Raw genomic sequence first — 21,365 nt, 5'->3', positions numbered from 1 at the left:
TTCTCTTCCGAAAAGCTGGAGAGGAGCGGAGAATCGGCCAAAAGAGTGGAGCAGCAGTGTATAAGAGCTTTGGGTTTGGTTTTCATTCGGTTGCGGTTGAAAAGCTAAAGTTAATTTAAAGTTCAACCCGTTTGGTTTCTAACTTTTCGAAACTAACCATGTATTTGGAGTTCGGTTTAGATAGTTTGGTACATTAGTATAATTTAAGAACCCTTTTGCTTTTAATTAAATTAGAAAATGTTAATCTCTTATTCAATTTAAATAGCAAGTTCGTTAGTTTAGTCATATTTACTAAGTGCTTACAGTGAAATATACGAAATAATTGTTCCTAAAATGATACTTTGCACATGAATACAGTAGTTTAAAATACTTAATAAAATTTTGTAACGAAATATAATTGATTTTTACATAAAAATAAAAGCAAACCGAATTTACTTGCTTTCAGTTCGGTTAATAATAGAGTAACTGCGTGACTGCATGCGATGCAAACGTATCTTTGAAGTGCAGACTTTTCGAGTTGTGCCGCGTCACTCGTTTATCCAAGGCACCCACACTGGCGCACTTACACTCACACACGCACACACACGCACACACCCGTGCGGCCGTGTAGCAACAACAATGTTGAGCAAGGTGCGCTTAGCCGCGCTCTTTCGAATCTTTCTCTCCGTTTCGGTTTCAGTTCACTTCTGGCTCTCGTGCAAAGCGCATCGTACAGCGGACTATCGCATCCGTATCCGTATTGTCGTCCGTGTCGGTCGCATCTTCGTGCTAGTGTGAGTGAGTGTGAGTGTGCCCGGGTGTGTGTGTGAGTGAGTGTGTCCGCTGCAATGGTTTTGGCTAGTTGAAGCGCAAAAGTGCAGTATTTACTGTTTGGTGAATCACTCACTCATTAGAATACCCTGAGATAACTACCATATTTTGGGGTTTTCCCAACGAACCGATCCTATAAAATGGAAGCCCAGTAAACTCATGCTCCCCCGCCTTGAAAATCGGTTCGGTGATTTACGTGTGGGTGTGGGTGCAGTGCAGTGCATAAATAATGCACGTAAAATTTAAACAAATAAAGGCCGTTACAAGATCGTAAACTCGATATCCGAATTCCGAATAGTGCCGAATTCAGTGCTAAAGTGAAACTTCTTTGTGCAAACAACAAAAACCGTTAATTGCCAGCGCCATTCTTTTAAAGCCCCCGATTTATAAATAGTGCTTTCAGTGCCTATATGGTTTTATTTAAGTCTTTTGTTTATCGTTTTACCCAGATTGTTGGCAGTATATCAATATATTGATAATTACCTGAGCTGGGGAGCTTTGTTAATTGATCTAACTAGCCTTAGGCAGTAAAGTTCCCAGCTCGTAAGGCCAAGACATAAAACCAATCCCCTTTCACTTTAAACCGCACAGAACCCAAGGATTAGACCGCTTATTCTTTTTCACAAGTAATGAACAATTAAATTGCTCGGTGTTGTTGGTCGTAAAGTTTCCATTGCCCGATGTAGAGACCCAAAACCAAAATAAACGGAACCCTTTCACTTTAAAATCCACAGAACCCCAAAGATCGAAAACGAGTTTCGCAAAAGAGCAAAGAGCCGAGCGGCCATGCTTATATTCCATATCGAATAACTGAATAGCCGACCAATAAAGTGTTACTTGGCACATCCAACATCCGACATACGACATCCAACTTACAATATCCAGCATCCAACCAGCTCCGTTGCAGTGGCCTATATTCAAAATAGATCAGAGATCTACTCGAGAGGCCGGAGGAGATGTGGATGAGGTGGTGACGAGGAGCTGCGGAGGAGATCGCCATGTGAGAAGAGCAAAACTAGTTTCCCATTTGCGCGCCTATGCTAAGTAATAATAATAAATAAGCGCAGTAGTCTCTGGCTTGCCGTTCGAGAAGTGACCTAAAAATACTGGTTTCGAGTGCGGTTTTGGCGTGAGAACGTGCAGCACAGTAAAGGCACCACCAATGGCCACCACAGCCGCCGGATCAGCAGCCACCACCACCACCAGCACGGTGGTGGTGAAGCGGCCAGGACCACCAGTGCCGCCCAGGCCCAAAGCAGCAGCCCAGCTGGCCAATGCAGCGGGAGCCCCTCCGATCATCCAGAAGAAGCCCACCTTCGTGAGCCAGCTGAGTGCAGTGGGTCGCACCTTGGTGTACAAGTCGCCAACGGTCAATCTGCCCAAGAAACAGGCCCAGACACAGACGCCCACCACGGCGGTGCCAACTCCGCCAGTGAAGCCCCTGAAGCTGCGCAAGGCACCGGATGTGCCCACGGCCAAGCCCAGGGATTCAATGACCTCGGTGGTCACGGTCAACCGTCATAACTCGATTAGTGTGATCGGGAGCAGCCCACTGACCACGCCCCGCAAGGACACCCGCTTGAGCCTGGGAAAGGTGGACTTCGAGAGGGCGGGCCTCCAGCCGGCCAGTCAGCCACTTCCCAGACCCCGGAAAATAGTCCAAGTGCCCGTCGCCACTCTGGATGTGGAAGACATACCAGTGGTGGTTCCCAGTCCATCAAATGGGCTCTTCAGGAGATCGAAGACCACGCTGGATGGCTGCCAGAAGGAGGCGGCACACTCTCCGCACAACGGAGGAGGATTCTTGTCCGGACGGACAGTGGAGATTAAGAACAATCTGAAGAACGCCGCCGAGCGTCTGTTCTCGGAGATAATCATCAACCAGAGCCAGAAGCAGGCAGCCACCGACACCACCATCATAACCAAGCACGAGGCCCTGAAACAGGAGTCCGATGTCCTGGCCATCCAGTCCTCGGGCAACTGCATGAGGATCAATGTGAACGGCGGCCAGACCAGCACCATGAAGAGCTCGATCAGCGTGGGCAACACGCCGCAGAAGAAGCAGGCCTTCCATGAGATGCTCATCTCGGAGCTGGCTGCCATGCGGAACAAGTCCTGCTCCCTGGAGCAGCTGCCCACCGCCAAATCCCTCTCGCCCCCACCCACCACATCCACGCCCAAGAACTTGGCATCACGCAGGCGCTACAACTCCATAGATGATGCCGACACCGAGGACGTGGATGCGGACAACGTGGAGGATGCCGATGGCGACGTGGACGAGGAGGATACCCTCACCTACGCGGTCAACAAATCGCTGAAGGAGAACATTGGCAAGGAGGGCTTGTCCTCGAGGAAGCGCTGCCCCTCGGGCTGCTCCACCGACTCCTCGCCCTACGGCACCGAGCGATCCCAGCGCATCCGCACCTCGGATTGGATCGAGGTGGGCGACAACGGCACGGCAGTCACCCTGACCAGCTGCCACATCAGCCTGGAGGACTCGGGCATGGAGGACGAGGAGCGGCTGGACGACATGTCCTCGGGAGTGGGCGACAGCTGGGACAGCGTCAAGGAGGCCGAGAGCGAGAAGCGTTCTCGCAACGGCAAACGGTGAGTTTCGAAATTAAATATGTATAACGGTTTGAAAAATATCAAAAAATACGCTTAGGAGCTAATAACTATGTTTATGTTATATCTATTAAATGCATCTAATGAGATTCGTTGAGAATGAAAGAACATAGCTTTCTTTACGAGACTAGTTAGCATCCATAAAAGTAGCTATAATATTATTTACTGCTATTGTCGTTCGTTTAATGTTAATGAACATGGAATTAAACCGCTGCCGAGGGAACAGATTATCTTGACCATCAATTGAAGATCGGTAAAAACGGCCCCATAAGTTGGAGGTCGTAATAGTTTCAAACTGAGTTCGACTTTGGATGATCGCTCATCGCGATCTCGGCGTTGAGCTACCGCAATTATTTCACCGAGTTTCGCTGGGCTCCATTGACATGGTTTTGATCGGCCGTGCGCATCCCACGGAATCCGCATCCGAATCGCAGTCCGAGTCCCAATCCCGAGCACCTCTTCATCTTCAGGTGCTCCATTGTTGTGCGGCTCGCATCCGAGTGAGATCTCTCACAGCAGCGGGCTTGGCTTACATTAATTTATCTTTGCTGACATCATTTCGCGTTGTGGCTTGCTGCTGGCTGCTTGCTGCATGTTGCATGTTGCACATTGCACGTTGCATGTGCGAGCTTTTGGGCCCGATGCCGATTGCAATTGCAGCAGGTAGCCGCAAAGGCTTGCGATATTAACAATTTAGGTTTCTCGTTAGTATTTTAACGGCGGCAACAGCAGCGGCAGCAGAATCGAAGTGGCCAAAACCCGTTTGGAGGCGCTCTTTTACGACTCGAATTTGGACTTTAGCTTGGGCTGATATTAACATATAAATACAAATACTCGTATGTATCCTCAAATAGCCGTATAGATATATTCGCATTGCTGTAGTCCGCTGGCGGTACGTGATTGTCGCCGCAAAAGTGATTATCGTGACTCACTTGGCTTGGCATTTGCGCCATCGCCACACGACCAAGACACTTTATATATCGTGCATATATGTATGTTCCAATATTTGCTTATTCACACGACTCATAGCTTTCATTGACTCCAATAGCCGTCAGAATGGCCGAAAGAAGTCGCCTCTGCACTGCCAATAAATCACGGGTTTAAGGTCTCCGATCATGTGCGTTTCTGGTTAGAAAGTCGCAAAGCCAGGTTGAATAATAAAATTGGTGGCAAATGATAATTTGTAAATGGTGCTGCTTCTGTTACAGTAATAATAATAACAATTAAATATTCGGCATATTCAAAGCCAACCGAAATCTGCTCTTCTACCTTGCAGTTAGCTCCAAGATGGCACTTTATATGAGGGAATTTCTATTATTCACTAAATGTGGATATAATGCGCAGAAAAATTGCAATCTCTCCATGCATTACACAAGCGCATTTCAATAGCGAAACGTATATAATTGAAATAACTCGGTGCGACTGTCGATAATAACAATGTATTTCTCTTTATCTATTACTCACTCAATCAATGCATATTTAAACGAACACAGTCGAGAAGTCATTTCCCAAAGCGAGATGCAACTGCGAATTGCATCTTTCAAATGTCCGAACGTGTGGATTGGCTCTTATGCATACGAGCTGACTCACGGATCAGCATATGCATCATATGCACTCACATCTACGAGTATGGCCATATCCATTGGCCGTGGCTAACTGTTGCAAGTGCAACGCAAGCGTTATAGAGTGAATTCCAATTGAATCAGTCCCATTCCCATGGCAATCGCAACATGAGGCCCCAGCTATTGCTACTTCGATTCCGATTTGCATAATGGTTGCCGTTATCGGGTTATAGTATATATGGGTATATATAAAATGCCGTTCAAGTTTACGAAGACGTTTCGGTGGGTTTACCTTTGTGTGGCTGCATACCAAAAAATTTCATTCACCTTTTGTTTGGCGGCCCAAAGAACACCCAGCCATGGAATATTTCTTTGAAAAACGAGCTTAATTGTCACCTCTGAGTGAGTGTTATTAAAAGCGAAATGGAATGCTTGCATGTGGTAATGTCTTGAATAACGACGACTGCAACTTGATTACTGCTTCGCTCTGCTCGTTGCCGCCAATCATTTTCCAACATAATTTTCTGGGAATTGCAAGGCGAATGAAAGCCAGCCACGAAATCGGGCTGGATTTACATATCTTGCAAATGCAACCCAAGCTCTTGAAGCCCATTAAAGAAACACTGGTTTTATTAGCTGCTACTTAAGTCCCATTTAAGATGGTTTACAATAGTTCGGGCCAATAGTTCGTTTACTTTGAACAGGTGATTAGCACTTCAAGCCCAAGAGCTTTCACCGAAAGTATAAACATATTACATGAATAGGTATAATCCTTTCGGTCTTACCCATATCATAAATGAGTCCACATATAAGTCAAGCAGGCAGAGGCAACTCCATAGAAACTAGGCGCAGTAACACCTTCAACTGCGATTAAAATCATGGCCGGTTCGGATTCCAATTCGGATTCAGAGCTGCGTCTTGAGTCTTGATGGCTGTCAGCCAGTCGGCGGTTTTCAGGTGGCGGAGTTGTAATTTCTGTGTTTGCCAAAGATACACAAGTCAGGTTTTTGAGGCTGTTACGAGTGTGAGAACCGTTAAAGTACGACAGGTGACTCGGCAACTGCTGACTGACTGAGTTTCAGGTGTTTCAGCCAAGCACTCATGCCCGTAGTACTTCTGCGTAATATGCCTCCGTTTCAGTTGGCCAGCAGCTAGTAAGCCAAGCTGATGCGACAGGTAGCCGGAGTTCAACTACCCCTTCTGTTCTCTTAGTTATCGGGTCAATGGATCTTAAGCTCGGTCTAACAGCCTTTCGAAGAGAAACTTTCTGGCCAAGATCGACTCAATTAAGTGCACGATTAGACGGGTGCACGGGCAGCCGCTTCTTGTACCAGAAACGCATGCCCAAATGAGTGTTACTAGTTTACGAGGTGAGGAGTACGGACCGCAAACCCTGCCAGAAAGTGGCCAAAATACCCAGAGTGACTGCAGCAGAGAGCCACCATAAACTTGATTTTAGCGGAAAACAAACATGCGGAAAAGCAGCCTGCACCTGGAAGCCAAAAGTGGATGAAGTCTTGGACTCCACTTGCACGAGTGTGGGCCGCCTGCCTAACTTGGCTTACATAAAGCCAAGACTCCGGACTCACATGTGTCTGTACGCTCTGTTACAGTTTATGAACTAATGATATAATCTAGGCTGCAGCTTTAAGTAAGCAAAGATAAGGCTAAACTAACGCGTATTTATCTAATGCAGCTACTGATTTTGTTTCACCAGCCAGTTTCAAGCTGTTTTTAATGCGCTCATTGATAGGTTTTACTGCAGTTGCTGTTTTTCAACTGAAACAAAGGGCCTTTCAGGCAATAGCCCCATTGCTCCCGCGTTGAGACCTCGTTTTCCGTTTAATTTGCTACCTTATTTTGTTTAATTTTTAATGCCAACAACTCCACGCAGATGTCTGCAATGCCGAAAATAGCAAATGGCAGTCCGAGCCAAGCTGGCGCAGATTTGTAGATTCGTATCTCAGGTGCGCGAGTATTGCCCAAGTTTCCTGTTCCGTTCGGTGGTCAAGTGGACGGATTTATTCGCTTTACTCGCTTTATTCACTTTATTCGCTTTATTCGCTTGCGGTTGCCACGCTGCACGGCGAACATTTTGCTTTCACATAAGGAAATTTTAATAGCATTTTGCTTTTCGCATTGGTCTTTTTCATTCCTACGCCCTCGTAAATCTATGTAAAATGACGAACTGTGTAGTTGACTTCTTGGATATGATATAATGGTTTCTAGCCATACTTTGGCCATAAAGTTGATGGCGTATATGAATGACCATTTCGTTGATAACTTCTTATAGAGGCGCTCTATTATTCCGAATGGGGAATTCCTCGGCGATTTTAAAAGGCAATTAATCATCAGAGCCCCCCTTTCGTATTAATACGTGTATTTTTAATGGGATCAATAGCGTGTCTTGCATATTTTTCAATTCTCGAAAATGTCCCGCTCATATTGCGGTGCTTTCGCTTTTGAGTCTCTGAATCTCTGAGTTGTTCAGTTGCTCGGTTTCTGGCTAACAAAGTCTCAGCAGTGGCCTTTAGCCGATATCGTGCTATATGGACGATAATAAGGTCTGAACACGGTGAATCTGCATAAATTAAGCCACTTGAAGAGCCAGTGGTAAGGCGGCGGCCAATAGCCAAGTTGGTGCGTTCTACTAATCAGGAAACCGAAATCAAAATTTCGCTTTTCGTTGGATCCGAAAGAGAAACGCGCGACTAATCGTATGCTATGCCGCACAGCCCAATACAATTTATTTGGTTAACTAAACCGCTCTAGTCGCTGGCTCATTTGCATACTGCCGCACTATTGGTTATTTGTTTAGAAACTCCCAAGTAGAAAATAGAAATTTATGGGCCTGTGCTGAGCAGCTCGAATGAAAGCGAAACCGCTGCGATATGAGCGATTTTGCGGCTGCCCCAAAGGTTTCCTTGCCCTGGGGAGTGGCCCACGTAGAGGCGACACTACGTGAGTAACCGGCGATAATAACTCCCCCAAGACCCTGTAACTTCTCACTTCATTTGCACCGGACTCGGCTCACCAGCAGGCCGTCTTGAAGACAGAAGACAGAAGACTGCTGATTGAAGACTGGCGACTGGCGACTGCAGATTGAAGACAATGGAAGCGATGCCTTATTAGAATGCGTGAGAAAGCCACCGCTGTGAGAAACTGGAACCCGATTGTGTGAGCTGAGGCGGCGTTATTAGTCTTTGCGTGCCCTCATTAAACGGCTGAGAAGCGGCTGAGACTCGAAGAACTGACCCAGAGATCTTCGCCAGCCATTTAAATGCCCACTTTATCACCTTCTCAGCCCGTCGAGTGCCATTTGCTGGCCAAGGAAAGCTCATAAATGCGCAGTGGTGAAATTTTTGGGTCACCCATTCGTACTACGATCACGTACGTGAGCCGGTCGAGAAATCGCTACAACCATGGCGCTACTACACTACTATACTCGCATATGTATAAATAAATCCACTATATATCGCATTGTTCTGCCGCGACATCCTGCACTGTGCGTGCTCCGCTCCGCTCCGATTCGCCACCTGCGCAATTGTCCGCATAATTTGGCCACTCGATGCACTTCTTCTGTGGGTCACAGCGCCGCGTGGATCCGTAGATGTGCTCCACCCGGCTTGCGGGCTATATATAGACTGCCGCATTCCGCTGCACGGTCCCAATTCGCTTTGGTCTCTTGCCCCGAGCAAGGCTACAGCCGACACCAAACAACCAAACAAAATTCAAATCATATAATCATACAAAAAAGTGCCGCAGTTGGGGTCCGAAACAAGACAACTTTGACGGCTGCATCACTCGCCATCATTTTCGGGCATTTCTGAATGGGAATTGGAATGGGAATGGGAATGGGAATGGGGACGCTTCCTCGGCTATTGCCGGCTATACGGATTTGGATCGCCCTAAGGTCTCGTGGAGGAGCCACCCGATTATTCCGTACATGATGTACTACAGCGGCGCGAGCGTGTTATTTTGTTATATCTAAAAATACCCGGGGATGCGGTGGTGACAGGGCCTCTACAGGGTGGTGCACGGCTGGGGATCTTACGGATCCCCTGACGATTTTACGACCCTATTGTGGAGAATAGTCTCCAGAAGAATTGGACAAGGCGTCTACATTGCTTTCGTTTTACTGGTTTTTTCAAGGGGTTGAGTTAAAGGAACAGAGGAACTGAGGATCAGCATAGTTATGTTTTGATATAATAGAACTGCATAGATAGTGTCTTTGCTGATCAAGCGTTTTCCCTGGTAACTTTCCTTCGAGTGCAGATGCACCCTGTTTGTCGTGTGATTTTTTATTAAATCAATTTGCTCATTTCTTATATATTGTATTATTTTTGTCTCGAATCCCAATGCTCATCTCGAGAGCAGAGCGATCCGTTCCGTGCTCGCGAATCGCGTGGCTTCGTGTCTCTGTTTGGCTGTCTTCAGGTTGGGGCTCCTTGGGGCCGCTCTCTGGGGGATTCGGTTGGGAGCTGGTTGCTCCAACGTGGCCGAAAGTGGCAGCATTTAATTTTTAGTTGCACGCGAATTTCGCAGCGAAACAAACAATATATCCACGCCAAACGGAACTAGGAAACACAGATTATATGTTCATTTTTCCCATACTGTTTGTTCAAATCGTGATTTGTGAGTACGCGCTGAATCGCAGACCCTTTTAATGACAATGTTTACGCAGCTGTGTGAATTCTTCAGATCAAAATGACAGATTAGCAAACCAAATTAGACATGCTGCGAGTAGTAAAAATAATAATATCTATACGCTGCCTCTGCTTCGCAAATAAATAAATACCAGAAATACAACGTTTTCGTGTTGATTTGTGTGTTGTTCAAAAAATATGTTGCCGCAGTGTTTTTCCAATGTGTTATTACTTCACAACATCATCGGCTGTTTGAAAAGTAACAACCTGCGGATTCGTATGATATCCATGTGTTTTCATTAACCGACATGTGAGACATTTAGGATAAAGTCACCACCCACGTTTGTATAAATCATATTCGTTGACCTCCAGCCTTGCCCTGCGCAGAGTATCTCGCTTTTCTCCATGACGTAATATCGGTTCAGTACCAAATCCATTTTATTGTTTGATTATGATTCTTTGTTCCAACACGAATGCTTTCCTAAATAAGCGCTTAATTAGACACCAATTTAATGGGAATGTAGAGCTTCAGCATGTGCTGACGGATTCAATTCGCATATTGAAAACAGTCGGACGTGTGGGTCGAAAATAGATGAAAGGTGTTGACTATGGCTATATTGTCGGCCAGCCCTTTGAAAAAACGCGGAACCAGCTGCGTTTTATTTAGCCAAACGACTTTTAATATGGGCAAATAGTAATCAGGTATCCCAATATGCCCAAGTCTAAAGTCTCTAGTTATTATGTGTTCTTAATAGTACTAGTACCCCAAGTTTACTATGAGAAATGGACTTACTTGCCTCGTAATTACCTCTTGCATTGACCACGTTTTGCGACTATTTTGTGGCCTTTGATGCCACTGACTGAACCGAGTGTTTAACAAATTTTTGAACTCGTTTGCAAGCATTCTAAAAGCCATAAGTTGATGGCCTTCGTGTCTGGTTTCTTATACGAGTGGAGTTGTGCCTGCATTATGTATATAACTTTGTATTTTCGCATACCCGGCCATGTTCTCATGTATCTTTGAGCACACGAATGCCTGTGCTAATATTACAGATTGCGATTGAAAGGCCAATCTTTCGAGAGCTTGCGATCGCTATCTGCTCGAACTATAATTTACAATTACTTTGTACTTTGCTCGCCCAACTATTTCTAATGATTTCCCAAGGCAGGTTTCAGATTCTGCTTAGCCATGCTGTGCTCTTAATGAAGCTGTACTAGAATCTGCTGTATTATGTGTACTATACTCCTTTCCATCCAGTTAGCAGCTTATGTTATAAGTCGTTCTCTCTGAAAATAACCCAAATAAGCCATAACACTTGCTGTGCCTAACCCACATCTGATAATATCCCATGCCGCAAGATCCATCACCGCATCCAGTGCTCTGTTTTCCGTTCCTGTGTTGTGTTTCTGTTCTCTGTTGAAACCGAGGAATATGCGTTGAATCCGAGGAGTTCTTGCCTCAGCAGCTTTCTCGCTTCTGCGATATGATATCTAAAAGATGCACCCGTCCTTTCCCATCGGAAACTTTGCAGCTAATGTCATAAGGAGTTTCAAGCGCCGTCTCACTAAGCCAGCGAAAATGTCCGAGGACCTGGACGAGCTCTTCCTGTCGCCCATTCCGGCGCCCTCGGCCGTGGAGCTGCAGCAGTGCATCCTGTTCGGGTTCCGACGGCGCCTGCATCCCGCCCAGATCTTCGAGGAGTGCCGCAACGCCTTCGGTCCCTTCTGCCCCAGTGCGCAGTACGTGGCGAAGTGGTACCAGCGGTTCCAGGACGGCTTCTTCAGCCTGGACGAGAAGGACGACGAGGAGCTGAGGATCGGGCGTGGTGGCACACCCACGACCTGCAGCGACTACGACGATGACAGTGAAAGCGGCGAGGCGACAGTTCTGCCCCTGATCCTGAGTGAAATGATCCATCGCAGTGAGGAGGAGGATGATGGTACTGATGGTTTTGAGAAGGAGAGTGATGATGGTCTAGATGGTCATGTGATTGGTTATTGGCAGGGTTATGGCTATTTGGGTGGCAAGCACAGGTATAGTTGGGCTGGAAGTAAACTGTATGTACGTTACCCATGCTTATACTCTACAATACTGATCTGTGTCTTCCTTAATCTTCTCCTTGCAGTGGAAACTCGGTCTGCGAGCTGCCCCCGCTACCAAAATCCCTCATTGGCTTCAACAAGCTATTGTGCTCCGATTCGGGCCTGCTGAGTGATGTGGAAGGCAACAATAACAGCAGCGAAACAGGTCGAAAACCAAGCGACACTCAGGCCGGCGAGCTCCAGGATACCCAGGAGCCTGCCACCGACAAGTCACTGCCCTCCTCGCCGAACGGAAACACATCCAGACCACCAATTGCACCCCAATCCGAGGCCAAGTCCCCCAGCTTATCCGCCAAAGGAAACCCCCAAGCGGTCGAGGCGGGCAGCACTCTGGATGCCCAGATTGCGACGCTGCGGAAGGAAATGGTGAGATCTCAATCATATTTTATTGTACTGCAGTTGGGACGAAGCGAGTGACGATTGCTTCCATATACAACTTAAGTATTCATTTCATATTGGAAAGTTTATGGGCATTCCTTATAAGTGCCCGTAGAATGCCGAAGCACCTTACTTTCCTCCACTGACTCAGTTTGGCACCAAAGTATTTCATGAAATTTGCATCTTAAGCGAAGCAATTTGATCGCCCTGCTCGACGGCCAGAAACCAGTTGTGTCCAAGTTGTGACGAAGTGACGAGCCAGGCTATTTTTATTTGAATGCTGTCACTCTGGTGCCGAAATATAACACACTTCTCGAGTTTATCTCGGCATCAGCTGCATTTGGAAGTGAACTTTATTGACCCGCCTGGCTAATGGCAAACTTCTGCGGCTGGGCAAGTTGGCTCCGAATGTTGGCCAAACCTTTCACATTTAATTTTGCGGCTGGCAGCGGCAGTGGCTCGATATTTATACATATAGATAGATTCGATGGCATTATGGTCGTAAGAACCTGTTTAATGCCCGCTTAGGCGTAGGTGTCAGTACCCCAGTAAGTACCAGTGAGCCTTGAGTTAGGAGCGGCCACTTCGGCGGTATTGCCTCGGATCAAATCAAAGGCGATGTCTTCTGAGTAAAAACGCTGACTTTTCGTGCTGCTCCGATTTGGACGTCGATCTGTGGCGGCGGCGCTGAACAATTGGAAATAAATACTAAATTGTGCACCATTTAAAGCATTTTGCGCAATTTGCATGTCTGCTGTTGTGCAATATGGCTTTTAAGACGATATGGCGGTCGAGACTCTTGGGCGCAAATGGATTATTTGTGGGCCACATTTCCTGTACCCCTCAACCAACCCTCATATTACCTCGTAATATGATTGTTACACGCATTTCACGCGAGTGGTTCTATTAGCCCGTCCTTTTCGCTACCACAAAGCCCAAATCCAATGACACTTTAATTGGTCATTGTATTTGCCCAACCATTTGCGATTGTGTGTTATTTCTGCGGGGCATTCGAATCTATTCGTTGCCACAATATCGCCGGGCCTTTGTTTATCTAACTCTACCGGGTCTTAGTCGCTTTCGGGCCACGTTGGGCCGCAAAAATGTGGCCGAAATGCCATCGGGCGGAGATAAGCCCCTGCCATTCGAAGGAAAACACTCGCTTCTTGGAAAAATAGATCCGATTCAATGGGGAAGTGATTTTGGGTTTATTTTTTAACTAATTACCAGCACCATTTGTTAGGGTATCGCTGTGCTGACCTATCTGAACTATCTTTCCTTGGTTTTCGCAAATGTTTCGGTCTCGGTCGGTTGATTAACGATTCAAGCTCTCTGATCGCTCAGTTCGGTGGGTGTGTAAGCCAGTAAGTATGGGTAGGGGTATGGGTATGGGTATGGATATGGGTATGGGTATGGGTCCGGTGTGTGAATGTGTTTTTCATTTTGCAATTATGCTAGTTGGCCGCTTTTGCCATTGCTTTTGCTTTTGCTGTTGCTTTCGAATGCCGAACTGGGCAGAGATTGAGTGGTTAGCCTTCTTGGTGAACCCAAGATACTGATATGCATTGTTCGCTCACTCCCGTATTTGATATAAAGCCGCTTTTACTCACTCGATATACTGTACACGAATTGAAAGTAAATATTTGCCGAAGGTCAGTGCGGTAGTAGGTTATTATTGGGTTATTAGATCGGCTTTCAGTCGGAGGCACAATGGCCTTTTGACGTGCCACCTATAATGCGATTATCCATTCTGCAGAAGCATGCTTTTGCCCCCACAATTAATGATTTTACATTTGGCTAAACAAAGAAACGGATGTTTGTACGAGTTCAACTTGATTAGCTACAATTTGTATGTATTTCGGGTATAGATCTTGTAACCCCAGTTGCAATTATTCCTGGGCATAGTCGCAGAGCTGGAAACCATATTAATAGATGATTGTCAAGTCAAATTACGCTCAATTGTTTGAGCTGCCATTCCCAGCGCCATCAGCGGCACCATCTCTAATGCGAGCAGCGATGGAAATGAAGTAATAAACCCGGTTAATGCAACACAACGCATCGGCCAGCAGTAAGCCCGAGTCGTGCCACAATGGGAGAAAACAGGAGTACGACTAATCAGCGCATGCGCAGCCATTAAGCCAGGCAATCCACAAACTGGCAAGCTGGCAACTTGGCAATCGGGCAAGTGGGCAAGTAAGCAAGTGAGCAAGTAAGCAAGCTGGCAGCAAGCAACAATGCGGGTCCGCTTCAGCTAATTTATGTTGCCAGATACCTCGGTTATGGCAGCAAATTAAATTTATGAACGAAAAATGGGCAGCAAGAGCAAAAGAAGGCAGCTAAGTAACTAAGGAGCCAGCGGACAGTTTGTGAGAAGAAATGCATCAATGCATGAAATGGATTTTTACGGCTTACATAAAACGGCCTTGAACGCCAAAGCCGGCATTCTTTCTCCGCCACTAAGATCGTCGGCTGCCGATTAGGCCAAGTCTCAAGTCTCGAGTTTCGCATTTCGAATCTCGCATCTGAAAAAGACTTGGCCAAGAAATACCCCCATTTGTGGCTAATCGCTTCTCACTTGTTCCACTTTATTTGGCACATGCGAACCGAGCTCAGTTTATCAGACCGCGAACATGACACGCCAACCTCTGCCAGATACTCGTATAAAGATACAAATTCGTTCTGCAATCCAAAGCTGCCTCGGTTGCTTCATTTGCCTACCTCGAGTTAATTAAATCCGTGGGGGATATACACGCACATAAAAGGGAGCGAAGAAGCCTTACCGATATGATTTTGTATCACGAATCGTCGATAGATGGCACCAGCAAATCTGTGGAGCGCCAAATGGCGAAGCATCTGGGATGCTCCATTCCCCAGCTAATTGCTGAAATTCCTGCCCGTTTCCTGATCTTCCGCATTTCTCGCAGAAAGCGGCACCTTTTCGACGGCGGAGTTCACGCATCGGTGCAGAAATGTTTGATGTGAGCTGAATGGCTTCGCGGCTAAAGATAGAACGCGCCAGTATTTATCTTGGATCTTGGGCAGATCCGTGTGTCCATATGCAACTATATATACACTGATTTATGCGGCAGGGCGGTGGCAGCCTTGTCTGGCATTTGCAGCGTTCATTGCCATTTGGCGCTGCTGCACTTAAAGATACTTCTAGGGCTTCTGCTTGTGTCAAACTTGTGCCTTCTACCTCCACTCAATAAGCAATTTTAGCGCAAAGGGCTTAGGGCTAATTAAATTGTCAACTACACGTATCGATTCGATTTATGACTGCAGTCGAATTCCAAAATCCAGAGGAAGTGAGAGCTGCCGACAAGGAAATGCCAAAAGTACATCACTTCTAATCAAAATGGGTGGCTATCAACTGATTGGCCCACATGCAAGTGCGATCTGCACTTTCTGGCCAAGCTGGCTAATGGCATTAGCACACTTCCATTTAGATCGAGTTGCCACGGATAACCCTGCCAGTATGTTAATTTGCAACTAATTCACATTCGACCCGAGGCGACGCCCCCGCCAAAAGTGGCGAAAAGCCGAAAGGTTTTGTGCAGCCGGCATTAATCTGGCAAAAACTGGCACACACTTAACATGGCCAACAGCAAATGGGTAAAAAGAAGAAACTTAGATGGGCAGTTTGCAGCGGAGAACGTAGATACACGTAGATACTTCCTCATTGTTGGGAAAGTTGAGGAAAAGCGGAAAATTAGCCGTTGCAGAAGTATTGAATATTGAAGAAGAAACCTCAAATGACTAATTGCTAACCGTATTCTAGACGGAAGTGAGGAAAATTGAGTTTTGTGGTTTTTTCCGGACCAGCGGCCGCAAAGGGAAAGCTCTTCAGTTGACTTATGGCCATAAAAATTGTATAAATATTTGAATACTTCAATGTTTTAATTTATTCAAATATTCAGCTACTCAAATGGCAGTCAGTCAATTTTAATTTGCTTTCGCAGTCAATCCGAATGCATTAGTAGGCCAGGTGGGAGTTGGTCTTCAGCGAAAACGTTGGCCTGAGCGGATTTGGTTAATACCACGATGCTGCGGCTGTTGCAGAAAGTTTTTCTGCTTTTCTTTTGGCGCGATATTATGCCGCGATATTAATTGACAAATGAGATTTTTCCTTCCTACTCGACAGCGACAGGGGAACTTTCATTTTGACCACAAGCGTCATGCCACGCAAATACAGGCCAAAACTTAGAGAGGACATGGATATTGGGATTATTCATGGCCGGCCAGACGATATATATTTCGGATAAGCCAAACATTCAATACCAAGCAAAGTAACTATTTTGCAGAGATAAGTCAGCGGGCTATAAAAGCTACACCCACACTTAGCATTACTAAGTAACTTTCAAAGTATCATGGATCATTTCTAATCTAGTTCTCATCTTTTCATTCCAGAACGGACTGCGTCAACTAGATCTCTCGTTGTTGTCACAACTGTGGGTGCTTAACGAATCGATCCAAGAGTTCCGCGCCCTGATCGAGGATCAGGAGAACGAGGATGAGGACGACGAGATGGAGAATGGCAACGAGATGGACGAGGAGGGCAACAGCCGGGTCTCCTCGTCCATCGAGTCGGTGCGATTGGAGGGCGGTGCGGATGCCATGTCGAAGCATCTGGGAACCATACCAAAGGTCATAACGACGCAGCCAAAGGTGCTGAGGGACTCACTGGCCATGGCCAGCAAGGACCAGAAGCCGGTGCCCAGGATGCGGAGTGCTCCGCCACCACCACCTCCCGCCGTGCTGCAATCCTCCTCCCTGGAGCGAAAACCGCCGGCTCCGTCACGACCCACATGATGTTACCTCTCGGACTTCCTCGCCGGAGTCAGGATGGTCATGTGCAAGGCGATCGTGAGCGATGTGCCCGCCTCATCCGCGTCTGCGTCCCTTGGAGGCGATGGAGCCCCGCTTGGCCCGGCCAACCCGCAGAGCTGTTTGGGCAACCAGAGTGGCCTGGTCCAGGCATAGTTTTAGTTGATATAACCGATAAAGAAGGTGACGAGCGATTACGAGCGAACTGATCCAAATTCTGGGTGCACTGGCAGCAGTTCTCCAAGTGCCCTCGAAAAGAATCCCGATGCGATGCCTAGATTAGCTGCTGCTTACCTCAATATAGGAAGACCCAACATAATATGTATAATTGGTAGAATTCGTAAGACCAGCCTCTGTGGTTAGGAGTCCTTTGTGATCTTCAGTTGTAAGTTTATTGTACATTTTTCTCTTGTGGTTTGGGCTGATGGGTTTCACCGATAACATTTGTTTTTGTTTAATAGCCTTACTCGTTAAGCTTAGCTGTCGAATGCTGTGTATCCTGGATCGATCTGCGGATCCTGTGCATTTGACCAGTAACATTTGTATATAGCGATTTTCCTGGCTAGCTGCTGAACATTTTATAAACCTAACGAAGAGCATAAAGAATAAAAAATTGAAAGGAGCACTGTGTTTTTAGTGTCGCATATGGATGCTAGACCAGGCTAACTCCATTCATGCCCACTTGGATGCAGGGAAAGTCGTAGCTCACGACCTGGCTCGTGGCAAAATTGGTATAAAAGGTGGGACAGGCCTTGACCGCAACTCCTGCCATCTTGATGCCAACTTTGATGCACATGTCCAGGGAAACCATCGAGACCACAGGGATGCAATATGTGGGTGGCTGGGTGGTGCTGATGGAGAACGCGGCCACCGAATTCCCATCCATTGTGGCCCCTAAATTGATGGTTCCACTGGTCAAGCCGAGGCCCAAGGATACGCAGACTTAGGGGGAATTTTAATGAGGTAAGGAAAGTAGGTGTCCTAGCTACGTACCAGTACTGTTCTGATTCACCAGATCAACCGAAACACGCTGGCAACAGCTGCAGGACATCGTCAGGGAGCATTGGCATCCCTCGGTCTGTGCCGACGAGGATAGAAGTCCAGCTGCGTCGACATTTTCGCGACTTAGGATCCCAAGTAGGATGACCAGGAATCCTAGCAGCGGGATGTGGGATTGCATTATGAAGACGCCTCTGAAACGTGTCGACATCTGACCATCGGAGGTCTAGGCCATTCGCTTTTGTCCAGCGCTTTTGCCAAGCGGTGCTCTAAATATTAATTGGTTATAAATTAATGTAATATATATTTCCCCATCTAAATTAGTTTTCTGATTGGCTCATTTATTTTGTAATGTAGGTTGTTGGTTCAAAGTGCTTGGTTCAAAAGTCAAGCAATTAAAAGGCAAAAACTAAAAACGCAAACACTGCGGTTTTTTATAAATTTATTTAAAATTTTTGACAAAGCAATATGAAGATACCAATTTCCTATTTGAGTAGCGCCATCTACTGAAATATTTTGTCGTAAATGTAAAAATGATGTATACACAATGTATAGATACACTGAGTGTCGTATAATTCAGCTTTCTTCACTTACGCTAACCTACGAATCTTGAATACTTTAAAGTTTAAACACTAAAATACTATGAATTACTAAAAATATGTCAATTACTAATATAATTGGCAGGGCTAGTAACAAAAAATATGAGGCATACTTTTGGGCGACGAGTTTCTTGAGTTCAATGCTTTGTGTTCACATAAGCTTATTTGTAACCCATACTTAAAAAAACAAAGCACGAAATCTACATAATTTTGAAGTTTTTTTGTTTGTATTCTTTTATGTTGAGTTATGTTCTTAGAGAACTGGACTCTTTTACGTTGTTTACTATGATGTCAACTATTTTAAACTAGATTAGAAATGTATTTCGTTTCAAACTAACAATTCAGTAAAAAGTTCCCGCTTCAGTATGTTGTTAGTATGAATATTCCAATCATCGGCGACTATTTGGCTTCCTGAGAAATATTTAATTATATTAGTGGTGTCTAGAGCATTGAACCTCAAAATGGGTTTTTAATTAATGGGTACAAAGCAAGCGTTTGAGTTAAAGTTTTATTTGATTGCCACTTAGGAACACATAATAGTTCATCACCTGTGAACGAATCGGGATGGAATTGCAAGAATGACTCAGTAATCGAACACAATTGATGGTTGATTACAACTAATTACTCATTCCAACGTACAATCATGTAAAAAACCGTGGAAACCTTTGCTAACAAAAACGTGAATCGCTGAAAGAAATGCAATTGCTCAGAATGAGCGTGTTCACCTTAGAAAGTGAAATCATTGAATAATATACATAAACTAGAATAAACTAGTTTGTGAGCATTAAAACAATGTTTTATTTGGCAGCTCGAATAAATTCAAATAGCGTTCTATAAATCACTTGTCTCGCCAGCTTCAAGACCAAGGATAACCGCATTTTGATAAATCGAGAAATATTGTTCCATTTGTTTGCACAGCAGATGTCGCCAAGCCGATTTGGCAAAGGGCGAAAATTGCCAAAATTCCTCGAAATCAATAAATTAAATTAATAAATATAACCATTTTACTGTAATGCGTTGGCGTTTCTTTCGCCAGCTAACTCGGGGATCGAGAAGCGACCGGTTTTACTCTACAAGTAGTGGCTGCTACTAAGTAGAAAAATATGACTTATCCACGGTGTGTGTGTGCCCGCGTCGCGAGCTTGGAAGATCTATGCAGATCCTAACTTTTATATATATGGGGGCGCGCTTCATATGCTTTAGTATAGCTCGGTAACTTCATCGCGCATCAACATGGCCTCAGCGAAATTGGTAAGCAGCTGTCCAGGGCGGAACCCTACTCCGATTGCGATTTCGATTCCAATTCCGACTCCCATCCGGATTCCTCGACCGTGTCCCAGACCTACGACTTTGTAATGACCAATGGGCGGCAATTACGCTGGCATGTGAAGTGTGTAAATAATCCAATGAAGGCGGTCAATGCAATACAAGATGTTGATATTGATGCAGCTGTGCTAATAACCCGTGTCGCTGCCAAGTTGTACAGATACTGAGCAGCTCTGTTTCGCAATTAAACTTTTGGATTTTTATTATTGTATCCATAAAAGTGATCAGCAACAGAGCGCTGTGCTAAAACTTGTTTCAAAAGTGATCTTATTTAAAAAGTGATAGGTAAAACAAAATCCCCTGAGAATTTCCGTTCATTAAGAGTCAAAACAGAACCAAACACGCCAACTAACTATTTAAAATCAATAATCAAATGTGGTGTATAAAAAATAGCATGGGCACGTTATAAGAGCATGACTTCCAGTCGGAGAGTATATATAGGATATTTAGTTGCAGAGTTCTGATTTAGACAACAAGACTGATCTCTAATCGTCTATTGCAGCTACTTTTCACTGCCCTGGTGGCCCTTATGGCCGCCCACAGCTCGGCGGGATTCCTGGACTACATCTTCCCCACCATTATGTCGGAGTACTACAACCAGGTGCCGACCAAGGAGGGATACCGCTTCTCGTGAGTACTAACCACCCGCCTAATGGGCAAGGATCGGTACTAACGTGCCGTTCCATTGCAGGTCGGAGGAGCCCAATGGCAGCAAGCGCGAGGAGATGGGCGTGATTATGAACCCGGGCACTCCTGACGAGCAACTGGTGGTCATGGGCATGTACTCCTCGTACGATGAAAAGACTGACACCGACACCATGACCATGTACACTGCCGACAAGAATGGTTACAAGGCGCGTTACCAGATCAAGAACCGGAAACTGAGCCCCGGAGCCCTGAAGTCCGCTGCTGGATAAGGATGTTTAAGGAGTTTATAGATTCGAGTTGTAAATGAAAGGGTCGAAAATACATGTTTTCTACTGGTGAAACTGCTTAGAACTGGAGCGACATCTCTAAGAATTTACATTGCCAAGATCAAGTTTAGTAGTTTCAATATCAGTGGACCGCACTCTGGATAGACGTGTTTTCTGTTGCGTAATAGTTGTGACCTTTAAAAAGTCTTTACGTCCGACAAATTAGCGCATTTTAGAAGTAATGATGGACCTGACACCCGAAACGAGTTTTAAGAACCTCGGAGGCGTGGAAAAACACATTCGGTGGGTTTTTCGCCACTTCATGCCACTTCATCGCTACATCATGTATCTGAACACAAAGAAGATACGAGTCAGGTGAAGCACACGAGTTAATAAGCGCCTACAGCTCGAAATTATGGCCAGATTTGACGGGCTAAGTTCTTAGCACACGTATAATCAAATTCTAATTTTGGCGATTCCCGATAAGAACAATGAAGATCCAAAAATTTAGACTGGTTCCTGGAAGCATCTAGACCAAAAAACTTGTTTCGATGATAAATGGTTAAGGTACAAGGTAAT

At 45.6% G+C, this 21,365-nt stretch overlaps 3 protein-coding genes across 7 annotated transcripts; 2 read left to right on the top strand and 1 right to left on the bottom strand.

Annotated features, from left to right (window-relative positions):
* The first annotated feature begins 671 nt into the window (after window positions 1-671).
* Window positions 672-17,570, top strand: LOC6554477. Of its 5 annotated transcripts, none has more exons than XM_026982949.1 (4): window positions 672-773; window positions 1,545-3,417; window positions 11,770-12,112; window positions 16,532-17,570. In XM_026982949.1, the coding sequence occupies exons 2-4, from the start codon at window positions 1,973-1,975 to the stop codon at window positions 16,931-16,933; spliced, it is 2,190 nt and encodes a 729-aa protein (XP_026838750.1). In that variant the 5' UTR covers window positions 672-773; window positions 1,545-1,972; the 3' UTR covers window positions 16,934-17,570. The 5 variants fall into 5 exon arrangements, with proteins under 5 accessions (XP_026838750.1, XP_026838783.1, XP_001981290.1 ...); XM_026982982.1 differs by having other exon boundaries at window positions 672-783; XM_026983051.1 differs by lacking the exons at window positions 672-773; window positions 1,545-3,417 and adding exons at window positions 9,370-9,632; window positions 11,176-11,677.
* A 7-nt stretch (window positions 17,571-17,577) lies between these two features.
* On the bottom strand, window positions 17,578-18,278 carry LOC6554476. The gene is made up of 2 exons (XM_001981253.2): window positions 17,942-18,278; window positions 17,578-17,890 (listed from the first exon to the last, which is right to left on the bottom strand). Exons 1-2 carry the CDS (start codon window positions 18,156-18,158, stop codon window positions 17,601-17,603), a joined length of 507 nt encoding a protein of 168 aa, XP_001981289.2. The 5' UTR covers window positions 18,159-18,278; the 3' UTR covers window positions 17,578-17,600.
* A 1,441-nt stretch (window positions 18,279-19,719) lies between these two features.
* Window positions 19,720-20,876, top strand: LOC6554475 (endocuticle structural glycoprotein SgAbd-9). The gene is made up of 3 exons (XM_001981252.3): window positions 19,720-19,797; window positions 20,375-20,502; window positions 20,564-20,876. Exons 1-3 carry the CDS (start codon window positions 19,780-19,782, stop codon window positions 20,787-20,789), a joined length of 372 nt encoding a protein of 123 aa, XP_001981288.1. The 5' UTR covers window positions 19,720-19,779; the 3' UTR covers window positions 20,790-20,876.
* Window positions 20,877-21,365: the final 489 nt, after the last annotated feature.

The sequence above is a fragment of the Drosophila erecta genome, unplaced genomic scaffold, assembly GCF_003286155.1.
Source record: "Drosophila erecta strain 14021-0224.00,06,07 unplaced genomic scaffold, DereRS2 tig00000000-arrow-pilon, whole genome shotgun sequence".
In the NCBI taxonomy this organism is placed as follows: Eukaryota; Metazoa; Arthropoda; class Insecta; order Diptera; family Drosophilidae; genus Drosophila; species Drosophila erecta.
The sequence above is the reverse complement of the archived record's forward strand: the minus strand, read 5'-3'. Positions and strand labels throughout refer to the sequence as shown.

Excerpts from the sequence above, each read along its gene's own strand:
- LOC6554477 (XM_026982949.1), top strand. The coding sequence starts at position 1,973 with ATGGCCACCACAGCCGCCGGATCAGCAGCCACCACCACCACCAGCACG. Across the intron at positions 3,418-11,769 it reads CGTTCTCGCAACGGCAAACG|TGGAAACTCGGTCTGCGAGC; the intron begins GTGAGTTTCGAA and ends TTCTCCTTGCAG. Across the intron at positions 12,113-16,531 it reads CGACGCTGCGGAAGGAAATG|AACGGACTGCGTCAACTAGA; the intron begins GTGAGATCTCAA and ends TTTTCATTCCAG.
- LOC6554475 (XM_001981252.3), top strand. Across the intron at positions 20,503-20,563 it reads AAGGAGGGATACCGCTTCTC|GTCGGAGGAGCCCAATGGCA; the intron begins GTGAGTACTAAC and ends GTTCCATTGCAG.
- LOC6554476 (XM_001981253.2), bottom strand. The coding sequence starts at position 18,158 with ATGTCGACACGTTTCAGAGGCGTCTTCATAATGCAATCCCACATCCCG. Across the intron at positions 17,891-17,941 it reads GGTGAATCAGAACAGTACTG|TCTGCGTATCCTTGGGCCTC; the intron begins GTACGTAGCTAG and ends ATTCCCCCTAAG.